We start from the raw sequence: 13187 nt of genomic DNA, 5'->3' as shown, positions 1-13187 counted from the left end.
CAATGTACGAAAACAGATCACACACGGGCATAAAGAACCAACACACGGATGGCACACACACGTAACGAATAGACAGACAGATGGCACACGGGCATAAAGAACAGACACACGGATGGCACACACACGTAATGAATAGACAGACAGATGGCACATGGGCATAAAGAACAGACACACGGATGTCACACACACACGTAAAGAATAGACACACAGATGGCACACAAACACACGGATGTCACACAGACGTAAAGAACAGACACACGGATGTCACACAGACGTAACGAATAGACAGACAGATGGCACACAGAAGTAAAGAATAGACACACGGATGGCACATGTGTAAAGAATAGACACACGGATGGCACATATGTAAAGTGTCCAAGCAAGGTAGTCATAGGTGATCTGTGGCTCCCACTCGCTCTGGCACACTACAGACAACACTTGTCTCCGTCCTGGTGTGCTGCTGTGTGTGGGGTGCATCACACTTACTTCTGGCCTGTAGGCTTCCGTCAGCTCCAGGTTTTCCTCTTCTGGAGCCTCAGCATAAATCAATTTAGAGGACACAAGATTTGTAAAAATAGTCTAACTTTTACTTAATGAATGTCAGACTTTACAAGCAGGCATACAGGATAAGGCCCAACGGGTAGTCGTCTTTCTCACAGGTACCAGACACGTTGTCAGCTCTGATTCTCAGTATAGGTAGTGTGTCCTTCATGCTATCTTGTCCACCACTAGCAGTGCACCCGTATTGCAATACCTTCCATCCCATGTAGTCTGAATCCATCTTTCCCTGTAGCTTCACAGGTTGAGTGCGCCCAAAGGCCTCAACGTCCATCTCGAGGTTCCTCAAGCTGGTAGACGGAATCACATGGAAGGGTATTCTTGGCAATCCATGGCCCTGAGTATTAGGCCCACGTTGGCCCTAGCAGCCCAATCTGAGACTGCTGCCACTTCACACTACTGTCCTGCACTGAATTGTCACTTCCAGAACTTGGCACTAATTCTCAGTTCCATCACTCCAAACTGGGCCATCCATTACAGTTAACCCTGCCTAGGCTAGACAGCCACCCGAGAAAGTCAAGCAACAAGGAAAGATGGACTCAGATTCTATGAAGTGGGAGGTGTTGCAATCTGGGTGCACTTATAGTTGTGGTGAAGACTGCTTAGTGCTAGTGAAGATAGCAAAAGAGACACCCTGCCTATACTGAGAACCAGGGGATGAAGTTGTTTCCGATACCTGTGGGAAAGCTGACAACCCATTGGGCCTTATAATATATGACTGTTTGTAAAGACTGACAACTGTCCAGTAAAAGTTTGATTGTTTTTACAAAACCTAAGTCCCCTGGATTGATTGCGGCCAAAGTTCCAGAAGAGGAAAATCTGGAATCAATGGAGGACTGCAGGCCAGAAGTGTGATGCACCCCACACACAGCAGCACACTGGGACAGGGACACATGTTGTCTGTAGAGTGAAAGAGAGCACGACTACCTCGCTTGGACACTCTGCACAAGCTCTCAATATATCGTATATGAGACTCTCACTCTGGCTCTCATAGACTTACATTGAGTTGTGACTTCTGGATTTCCTAGCAAAAACCGGAGCGATCCAGCAGGTCAAATTACTAGAGACTGACGAGAGGGGCATGAGGAAAAGATGGAGACAGTATATGGCGCATATAATACAGGTGCTTCTCACAAAATTAGATTATCAAAAAATTATTTCAGTTCTTCAATACGTAAAGGGAAACTCATTAAAGAGTCATTACAGAGTGATCTATTTCAAGTGTTTATTTCTGTTAATGTTGATGATTATGGCTTACAGCCAATGAAAACCCAAAAGTCATTATCTCAGTAAATTAGAATACTTTATAACACCAGCTTGAAAAAAAATCTGAAATGTTGGCCTACTGAAATGTATGTTCAATAAATGTATATGCAGGTAACAAGTCCTGCTGGAGAATGAGATTTCCATCTCCAAAAAGCTTGACGGCAGAGGGAAGCATGGAGTACTCTAAAATTCCCTGGTGGATGGCTGCGCTGACTCTGGTCTTGATAAAAACACAGTGAACCTACACCAGCAGATGACATGGCTCCCCAAACCATCACTTATTGTGGAAACTTCACACTAGACTTCATGCAGCTTGGATTGTCTGCCTCTCCACTCTTCCTCCAGACTCTGGGACCTTGATTTCCAAATGAAATGCAAAATTTACTTTCATCTGAAAACAACACCTTGGACCACTGAGCAACAGTCCAGTTCTTTTTCTCCTTGGCCCAGGTAAGGCCTCTTTCACACTTCAGTTTTTTACAATCAGTCACAATCCGCCAGGTTTTGAAAAAAACGGATCCTCAATTTTCTTTTGAGGATCCGTTTTTTTCCCCATTGACTTCCATTAATGGCGGATTGTGACGGATTGCAGTCCGTTGCATCCGGTTTTTTTTGAGGATCCGCCAAAAGTTGCTGTCTGTCACCATCCTCAAAGATTTCAAAACGGAGCTTGCAACGCTTTTTTCTCTGGCGGATCCTCCAGACACTCATTTAACCCAAAATTCTTTCTGGGTGCCGGACAAAAAAATTTTTTTTTTTCTTCTTTTTTTTTTCTCTCTCTCTCTCCTTCCCGGCCAGCGGTTCCTTTAAATTTCCTCATTTTCAGGATCCGTCTGAAAACGGATCCTGTGCCATCCATTCACATCAGTTGAGAACGGATCCGCTTGTCTGACTTTTTGGCGGATTTTAACTGATGTAAAAAACTGAAGTGTGAAAGAGGCCTAAGATGCTTCTGGCATTGTCTATTGGTGATGAATGGATTGACACAAGGAATGCGACACTTGTAGCCCATGTCCTGGATACATCTGTGTGTGGTGGCTCTTGAAGCAATGACTTTATATATGAGTTTCACTTTTTGTATTGAAGAACTGAAATAAATTAACTTTTTGATGATATTCTAATTTAGTGAGAAGCACCTGTACAAGTCGCAGGGGACAGATTAGTTTCACCACTTCAGCTCTGAAATAAGAAAAAAAATGCTGGAGTGGTGCTTTAAAGAATACCAGAACTTAATCTAATCTTTTTAGGCAATGTTTACATGGAAGGGATTTGACCCAAATATGCCTATTTTGTGGGGAAATCTGTGTTAACCACTTAGTGACCGAGACAATTTTGACCTTAACCCCTTAGAGACCCTGCCCAATTTTGTTTTTGCGCTTCCGTTTTTCCCTCTCCTTCTTCCTTCTCCCCTTCTTTATTTTTTTCATCAATATGGCCGTGTGAAGGCTTGTTTTTTTGCGGGACGAGTTGTACTTTTGAACGACACCATTGGTTTTACCATATGGTGTACTCAAAAACGGGAGCGTGAAGGCCATTCGGTGTCATGAATGCCTTTGTCATATAGGAGCTGCCTGCACACTCTGGCCGCGAGGCTGGGCATTGACCTATGTTCTTATAGGAACTTAAGGCCCACTACATTAGCATAACGTCTGAAAGTGACTCTGACAATTTAATTCTAGTACTTAACAGCAGTCAGGCTGTGACCCTCTGAAGATATGTCAAACCAGTCACGGTGGATGATGTTGCAGGCAGCATAGCCTTTACCAAGGCATCTCCAAACTCTTTTCCGTCTGTGACTCGGGCTCATTATGAGTGCGCTGTAATCTGTCAAAAGAACAGTATTCCAATACTGGACCTGCCAGTTCTGGTTTTCTTTGGTGAATATCAATTGGTGAATGTCGTGTCTTCATGGAGTCAGTTTCTGACACCACTTGCCTGCTGAAGGTTATTGTAGGGCTATGGCAGTGCACTGCGTTGTACAATGGAGGGAGATCTAATATGCATAATAGGATCTTATCTGGTGATAAGTCGGAATTCAAATAAAAACTTGCTCACCTGGTGGAGTTGTGTATTGTAAAACATTGGAAATATCTTAGAAATATCCAGCCGCTGTAGACCCAAGGGTTAAAAAAAAAACACAGAAGCCAGAATGAGAAGAAATTTGGTTCCTCTGCACTGCTGATGTGGATCTCCATTAACCCTGTGTAGCCCTACGAACAATCCAGTAAACACAATAGCAGGAATGCGGTTTACTATCTACGTGATTCATCGTCATCCGACTTTTTCATCAGGATACAACCACAGTAAGAACGTGTATGCGCTGTGATCGATGAAGATTCAGATGAAGCCGCCAAAGAAACAAGTGCACAGGGTGTGTAAAATGTCATCACACGGCCGCTTCAAACAAAGTTCCTCAAATGGGATAAACAGAACGGGAATTAAATGGGAAGAGAAAAAAAAAAAAAACAGGAATTAAAAACACAGTGCTGCTATATGGAAATTTCTTGCATAGAAAAATATACACAATATGTGTTTTTAATTGTGAAAGAAAAATAATATATTGTATGTATAAAATAGAGACTGTCTATAAAATGAGTGCAGAATTATGGAATGGTGGAAAATGGATTAGCGCGGACGCGGTTGAGGAAGAAACCGCATTCCTGCTCTCGTGTTTACTGGATAAGTCCATTGACCGTGTGGCTCTCAGCACAGAGGAACCCCACGTTTTCTCATTGCACAAAGGAGCAGATATCAGTCTCGGTGCCCTTCTGCGTCCCCATCAGTAATTAGGGAAACCACCTGTAGGACCATTCTCTTTTTTGGGACTTATCTTGCATATGTTGTCACCTTCACAAAAGCAGGGGAAGCTGATTCCCAATTTCTTATGCTTCCTAAGTGAACAGATCAATGTCCCTGAAGTTTAATTCACTTGGGGAATCACCACTCCAGTGTTTTTTTTTTTTCAGCTCTGGAGCGGTGCTACTAATACAAGGTCCCTGCCCCCCCAGTCTTATACTCCCCCCTCTGGCGGTTTCACCTTTTTTCAGCGTCCCTCTGGGCCCGCGGTGCCATCTTGTGACCACACATTCACACTGGCTGAAAGTCAGAAGTCACATCACAGGCTCTCAATGCAACTCTATGCGAACCAGAAACAAGGCTCTCAGACTTGCATCGAAGAATGGCCTCCGGCGCCCTCCATGAAACACTGGAGCGATCCCGGCAGGTCACAAACTGCTGGAGATCGACTGTAGCAGCGGTGATAAAAGGTGAAGACGGCAGCAGTTGAGTATAAGAGTAGAGGCAGGAACATTAGATTAGAAGCAGCACTCCAGCGGTAAAACTAAATAAAAATGCTGGAGTGGTGCTTTATGTGTTCCCTTAGCTTTTTTTAGCTGTATATAATAAACTAGAGGTCCTATCCTATAAATTCTTCCAGGATGGTAGAAAGGAAAATTAAATCCATTCTTAATATTGGTGATTGTACATTGGATTTTGCAGTATATTTTATATAATTTTTTCTTATAGGTTGTTAAAACAAAAGTTTATTTTCAAAATCCCAAGTACCCGTTCACTCTAACAGCTCCATATCTATGTAGGATCATTGTTCTATAAAATAACATCAACGTGAAATATCTCCGGTACTGTAACATGCCACTTTTGATTCAAACACATGTAGCATGTAGATTTAGAAGAGTACCACTAGAGGGCAGCATACAGCTGTAACCGCAGAGAACACTGCACCAGTTGGCGTACTAATTCCTGGCTTCCACGTCTTCTACCAAGTAGGGAAAAACGTGGCGCTGCTTTATTAATCCTATCATATAAGTACGGCTGGACAAATCTGAACAAAAAAAAAAAAAAGCAGAAAACCGCCTGTATGTGAAATAGTTTTATTTACATCATCATACAGAATAGTCATGCTGTACTCACAAATAATTCTATACAGTTAAAAGTTGTCATAGCAGCTTATCTGATTAAATATTAGGTATATACAGTACATACTTTATATATGTGTATTTTTTTTTTTTTTTTACAGCTATCTAAGGCTATTTTTTTTGGAAGACATATTAATAGCTTTTGTTGTCACAGTTATTAAAAATATAGAATTTGATACATTCAGTTCTGGATAAGAAACACCCATAGGAGTCAACTCATAAAAACATGACGACAAAAAAAAAAAAAGGCTGTGACAATTTAGACCGGGTATTATATAAAATTGCAAAGGACAGACTACATTACTAAAGCAGCACAAATGTTACATTATTTACATCATCGAAGGCAAAAGTGGACATGGGTTTAATAAGGAGCAGCGTTAACCAGGCGCGACAGGAGCAAACACATAAAAACTGAAGTGACTAATAATAAATTCAGCAGGACAAAAATAAAAAAAATAAAAAAATAGGTGAAAGCCAACAGGATGTTTTTCAGCCATCACACCATCATCTCTCTTAGGCTGAGGTCAGACATGCGAGAAACTCACACGAGTCTCGCATGTCAATACCCGGCACTGCCGCCCGCACTCGGACAGGAGCATGCGGCTGCATGTATTTCTATACAGCCGCACACTCCGGTCCCAAGTGCCGGCAGCAGTGCTGGGTAGTAAGATGCGAGAGTCGTCCGAGTTTCTGGCATGTCTGACCCCGGCCTTAAACAGGCGCTGCTTCTATGCACATCTTTAATAAGGGTGGAGTCATGTAACATGAAGCTACTGAGATAAGGGTTTGTGTATGACTAGATACATTCCGAATATTGTGAAAATGGCAACAAGAAATAACAGGTTTCATAATAGATACCAAAAAAGTTACCATCAATTTTATAGTTATTGTACAATTGTAGTTTTGTAATTCTTTTTCTAAAGTCAGAAAGTCAGACGCATTAGCCCAACATTGCGAAAGACAGAAGAATCTACTGCTTCCTGAAGTTCGGGGTTAAATGTAGACAAACATTTGCATCTTTGGCCCTCAATGTTCTAAAAGGGGCTGCCCACTACACTTTCTCATAAACAAAGGAGAATTAAAAAAAACAAAACAAACTAAGGATGAACTCTTTCCAATCCTCCGAAAGTGTCCCCCACTGGTGCCCTTGATTCCTCTTCTAGAAGGGATCATCATACGACTGCTGCAGATGACCAGCGGCCACGGATGAGCTCCAACCTTCACATACTGTCCTGGCTTGAAGAGAGATTGTTTCTACTTGTTCCTATGAAATGTGAAGACTGCAGCCCCGATCGGTGGCAGCAGCCATAGGATGGCCTTCACTGGAAAAGGACACAAGACCACCGGAGAAAGCATGCAGGGAGAGGGCCATATTTAATATAAAAAAATAGAGTGAAAAACCCCCTTTAAAGAGGACCTGTCAAGGTCAAAAGTGCCTGATTTTTGCTCCCCTGAGTACCCCCCCCCTTTTTTTTTTTTTTTTAATCCATCATACTGTTCCAGAAATATGGGCCTTTTTATTTAGTGCAACCAATATGCAATTTATGGTCTTTGCCAAGGATCTGTGTCTTAAGGCTCATCCATAATTATGCCGTGAGCAACTTCTCCTTTGTAAAGACCATAAAAATTTGCATATTTGACACAGAATAAATCAGCCCATATTTTTAGATCCATATGATGGATTTTAAGAGAAAAAAAAGAATACTTAGGAGAACAGCATGAATAAAAGAAGAGCAAAAACGGTTTACCTTTGACTTGGTGACGGGTGTCCTTTAATGTGACCGTCCACCTTTTTATGACCCCCAGGACTGTCTACACACTGATTTTATTGGTTGAATTCAATGTATAAATTGTACGCCTTTAGCTCCCTCTAGTGGCTGACGCAGGCAGACAATTTTTTTTTTTATAATTTACTATATTATGTCTATGCAATAAATATGGAGATTCATATAATAAAATAAAACTCTGATATTAAGAAATTAACCAGCACAAAACTTTGGAAGAACTTGTAAATAGACTAAGATCAACTCATTAGTATAGTAAGGGTTTTTTATTCTATTTTGTGGGACTGCTCACAACCCCGACCCTAACTGTTCAATGATAAAGTCACTTATAGTTTTTTAATGCAGTATATTAAGAAAATACAGGGAAAAAATATAAACCTTGCATTAACATTTTTCATTTGTATACTATACTTTCAATTACATAACCTTCCGATATTCGCTTAAACCGCCTCAAACATTACATGTTTCATTTTATCGATCCCCACATACGAAAACCAATGATTATTCATTAGAAATAGATTAAGACAGACAAATGTAATCAGAAGAAGTCAGTGCGAGCAGTGACAGACACAAGTGCACGCTGTAGCAAACATACATGTGATGTATAGTAAGGTTAATGCTGCCTTTCCGCAATACAGAGTTTATCCATTCATTATCCTATGTGCGGTTTCTAAAAACTCCATGCTAACATGGCTGAAGCAGATCAGATTGGATTGAAGAGATATAAATCATGTTTTTTTTTCTTGCAACCTATGTTAAGCACACATACACATTAGATGGCTGTCTGCTGGATAATCGTCTGGCCGACAGCCATCTCTCCCAAGTCCTTTGCACACGAGACCTTTGAATTGGTTCTGTGCTCCTGTGTTCTCCATCAGAGACCCTTCTACCCAACAGATGATATCGGGGTAGAGTCAATAAACTCCCGTACACACTAGATTATTATCGATGGGTTTGGCCAAGTCTAATGTGCATGGGGGCTTTAACAAGTGTAGAAAAATATCAGCCGCTACATCATAAAGCTGCTACGGTTGAGAAATTGTGGTGTTATAAAGGCTCTCCTAAAGACACACTGGCTAAAACGCTCATTTTTAAGACTTTGTATTCTACTGCAGGATGATTGTGCGCCCCTTCGACCAAACTATAATTTGGACAGTACAACCACATGCGTGTTAGAAGACAACACTCTACTTAAGGACTTCTCCTTGATAGATCTGTGTGGATCTAAGCGGTTGTTGGACACTTTTGGTCCTCTAATCTCATGGAGATAAGAGAATCCGGCTGGCAAACTCTTCTTTCAAGCTGATTTTGGCTCATCAAAACACCCTAAATCAGCACCAATCGTCCATATAACATGATTTTTGGCGCTCGTCTACCTAATGGGGATAGAATGATGGTGAATACTATCGTTCTGTCCTCCTCCTGTATTATGTGGTCTGCAGCACGTCCCTTATCTACCTGAAGGGATGTGCTGCCGATAATTTTTTTGATGGCATAAATGAGGGGATTCGATGAACGAGCACATTGTTGGCATGTTTACACGGGCAGAGCAACGGGAATGAGCGTTCTTACAAGTGCGCACTCGCCTATTATCCACATTCATAGATGGATGATCATTGGTTAATCCTGTGCGGAGATGTCCTATGTCTTTGATGTGCTTGTGATTTGACATAAAGAAACCATCTTCTGCCAGGTCAATTTTTTATTTTTTTTTGAACATTTTCATCCCATCAATCAACTGACATATTGACTTACTTAACGACCAAGGAACGCTGATATTTTGATGTTTCTGCTTTGACAAAATGATATTAAGTTCACCGTGGGGGGAGGGAAAGTTTATTTCTGTAAATGAAGATCTTGGTATTAAAGTGATCAGTCAATATTAAGAATATTCAGCTATCGAACACTGTACGTGTGTTCTTATTCACATCAGTGCCTACAGAGGGTTAAAACCAGAATTTTCATGGAGACAGAGACATCGGTAGCAGTGGCCAACGCATTTTGAGTCACACAGCAACTCTTCGTCAACAACAACTCATGAACAAGTCACGGCTAAGAGTTGCGGTGTCACTCGAAACGCGTTGATGTGTTTGATGCCACTGCTACAGATGTAAAAAATTCGGGTTTTAACCCTTTGTATGCACTGTTGTGAATAAAAAATACAGACACTGTTCGAGAGCTGGATTTCCTTCACGCTGTGACAGAGTTTCTCTGTGCGCCGAACCAGCAAAATAAAACCAACGGTGAGATGGATAATTCTTTAACACTGATGAGCGAATGTGCTCGGATGAGGTGTGCTAACCGAGTGTCTTCAGTGAGCTCGAAAAATATGTTCGAGTTCCCACCGCTGCATGTCTCGCAGCTGTTCGATAGCAGCAACACATGCAGGGACTGTCTGTTTGTTAGGCAATCCCTGCATGTGTTGCAGCTATCGACATGCAGGCGTAGGGACAGGAACATACTTTTCGAGCATGCCGATGATACTAGGTTAGCACATGAGCGTGCTGAGATAACGCCTTATCCGAGCACGTTTGCTCATCACTATTCTTTAATTAGAGTGATGAGCCCTGAATTCTGATCATTGCTCCAATACACAAGCTTTGGAGCGTCCAGCCCTGAAATCTCCGGTGAATTTTCTAGGAAGATCCGCCTTGGCTCTTCATTGTATTGCACCGTATCGCCTTGTCTGGATTCTTACATCAGCTTGCTTTGGATTAATTTAAAGTGCTTTTAAAAGTGAGCGGCATTACGTGTTCATAGAGCTCTCATTAAACATCATTTTAGAGCGTTTCCCATGGCTCTGACAGCTAATGGCTTTAAGTGCTAAGGAAGCTGTGAGTTCCTCTGCAGAGACTCAGAGTTACCCTACTTTATATTACTACAGACAGATACATTACATTTGCTGAAACAAAACGCAGATGGTTACATGCCGGGAAGTAACCGCCATGCCTTTCAGTGGTCTGTGAAAGAGTTGGAGACTAAAATAAGCTATTTGCTTGGACATTAAAGGGATTTTCCAGGACTTTAATACTGATAACCTATTCTTAATACAGAAAATATCAGATCATTGAGGAACAGAACTGGCACTGCCGCTGATCAGCAGATTGAAGGGGCGGAGGTACAGCTCCATGTAGTGGCTGAAATTGGTACTGCAAGTCCTTTCCCATTCACTGCAGTAACTGACCTGTGACAGTCACTACAGGACATACAAAGCTGTGGCACCTTCAATCAGCAGATCGCTGTAGGGTCGCCCTACGTATGATATTTATCACTTATCCTAAAGTCCCAGAAAACCTGTTTAAGACTAAACCATAAGCCACTATAATGATTTTTAATGTCTTAATTTTGGAAACAGGAGTGTTGTATATGCGTTGCCCGTGTAACAGTGCTGCATACCGTAACATCACAGATGTGCCATTTGATGAATAAATTCACGATTTCTGTTTATATGTCCTGTGTTCATGAAGAAGACAGAATAGGTCAATGATTTTGCAGGGAAGGCAGATTTCATATCACAAACAATTCAAGACCTTGATTTACTGCGGATCACCCCATGTGGCCGGAGGACAGACATTTGATGAAAGATCTAATAGTGGAGTTTCCAGCATCTTCATGTAATAAATATACTGCATTGTGCATGATTCTGGGCAGCAGGAAGGCAGCAATCACCACATTATGGGGCAGTCTAGTTTAGCGAATCCTGGTTCTTTTCGCAGTGGCCAGTACATGTTGTTCGTCATCCACGTGTCATCGGCGCATTTTCTGTGGATAGAGACACACTTGTCAGTGACACTGGACAATAAGAAATCAGTCCTATTCTTTACAAAAACAGGAGAGAGATTAGAGTCTTCGAGTATGCCGCACACAATACAATGTCCTAATCAACAGCATTTTAGGATGAAACATCATAAATGGTCTTAGATGCCGGCAGCACATTTCTGGGCCCTTCAGAAAGGGTCTTAACAGGATATCCAAGCCAAGAAAAGAAGCCGACACTTTCCGCTCTAACAATCTTCCAAGTTTATTGTTAGAATTAAATATCCACATTGCAGAGTCTGAATGTCGACCATTATTTATCAGGATGAGATCATGGACAAGTATAAGGCAACGCATTTCTGACCTCCACGGCCCATGGTCAAAGTCTGTGTAATAAAACAAGTGTCGAACAAATCTAATCTCATCATTGGATTCATTTCTATTCCAGGACCGAGTATAATTAACCACGAACAATAAATCAAACAGACAAAGAAAGTGAAAAAAAAAAAAAAAAAACTCTATATGTCATCAATAACGGAGAACTGAATCTGATCAGTGATTTAGACTTTTTTGGGTGGGAGGAATTAAGCAGTAACATCCAAAAGACTTGAGTAGTGCGGGTCTCCAGCTTCCAGCATGAGGCGGTCTGTTAACCCTTTCCATGTCATGAAAAGTCACGTTGGAAAGATCTCCAAAATCAACCCTATTGAAATGTTTGTCTGCATTGGAAGGGTTAACAGGCTCCAGATTAATGGAATCCCTAATATTTTCCTGCACCCTTACTTTTAACTTTCTAGATGGGAAACTTAAAAGATAAATTATACAAATCACAATGAACTTGATAAATAATCTATGTAGTGTCACAATTAATCCCTGCATGTGTTGCGGCTGTCGAACAGCCGCGGGGACACGAACATATTTTATTGAACGCGCCGAAGACACTTACAGTAGCACATGAGCACGAGATAACACCTTATCCAAGCAGCACGTTCACTCATCACTAATGCTGATCTATCATTGGTTACAATAAATTTGTAGATTAGACGCCACCTTTTCCTACTAAAAGTTAAACCCTGACCTCATATCATGTATAAGGGTTGCTAACTCGAAATACTAACGCTTATAGATCCTTCATTTTTCGGCTTTTTGTTTTTTTCTCACCAGGTTTTTAATTGCACAGTAAAAGTTATGCTTTAATTTTTTTTATTATTGTTGTTGGAGTTCAGTGCTCATTAACCCTTCTCTCCAGTTTCTGACCTGATACCATCCTGGTCTGCTCCTACCCTCCTTGCACCACACCCTGACCCAACAAAGTCTACCAGGGTCCCTATGTGGATACAAGTGGTTTTCACACTGAATTGTCCTCACTGAAAGGTGAGCCAATTTCCATTTTTTCTCCTTCCCTACATATGCTTTCTTATGCAGTAATAAATGTATGTTGATGCAGACTGGCTGAGATGGCCACAGGGGTCTTGTGATATATTCCCACTCCCGTCTCCAAGACTTTACACGTGCTGTGCCAATTCTTTGGAATGCACTTCCCAGGTCAATACGATTAGTCCCCAATCCCCACAATTTTAAGCGTGCCCTGAAAACGCATTTATTCAGACTGGCCTGTCGCCTCAACACATTAACCTAATCTATCCCTGTGTGGCAGAGCCAAAAGTTTTACCATAACCAGGTTCCCCGCATCATGTTCCCACATGCTTTAAGCATCCATTAGCCCTCTGTGTCTGTACTGTTACACATTTAACATTATGGCTGGTCCATACAATCAGGGCAACCGTTACCACTCACCTTTTGCGTCTACCTCTTTCCTCATAGAATGTAATCTTGCGAGGAGGGCCCTCATTCCTCTTGGTATCTGTTATGATCTATGTGATTATTG

General features: G+C 41.5%; 1 protein-coding gene across 6 annotated transcripts in view; it reads right to left on the bottom strand.

Moving 5' to 3' along the window:
* Nucleotides 1-5700: 5700 nt before the first annotated feature.
* The window catches only part of OSBPL3 (oxysterol binding protein like 3), a 181150-nt gene continuing 173663 nt past the window's right edge, over nucleotides 5701-13187 (bottom strand). For all 6 annotated transcript variants that reach the window (XM_073581390.1, XM_073581389.1, XM_073581391.1 and 3 more), the window contains one exon: nucleotides 5701-11305. In XM_073581390.1, the coding sequence (XP_073437491.1) occupies nucleotides 11209-11305 (97 nt within the window). In that variant the 3' untranslated portion in view covers nucleotides 5701-11208. The remainder of the gene's footprint in view (nucleotides 11306-13187) is intronic.

This window comes from Dendrobates tinctorius, unplaced genomic scaffold (assembly GCF_039654945.1).
Source record: "Dendrobates tinctorius isolate UK_male_01 unplaced genomic scaffold, ASM3965494v1 ptg000070l, whole genome shotgun sequence".
Taxonomy (NCBI): domain Eukaryota; kingdom Metazoa; phylum Chordata; class Amphibia; order Anura; family Dendrobatidae; genus Dendrobates; species Dendrobates tinctorius.
Note: the sequence above shows the minus strand (reverse complement) of the source record. Positions and strands in the feature narration are given on the sequence as shown.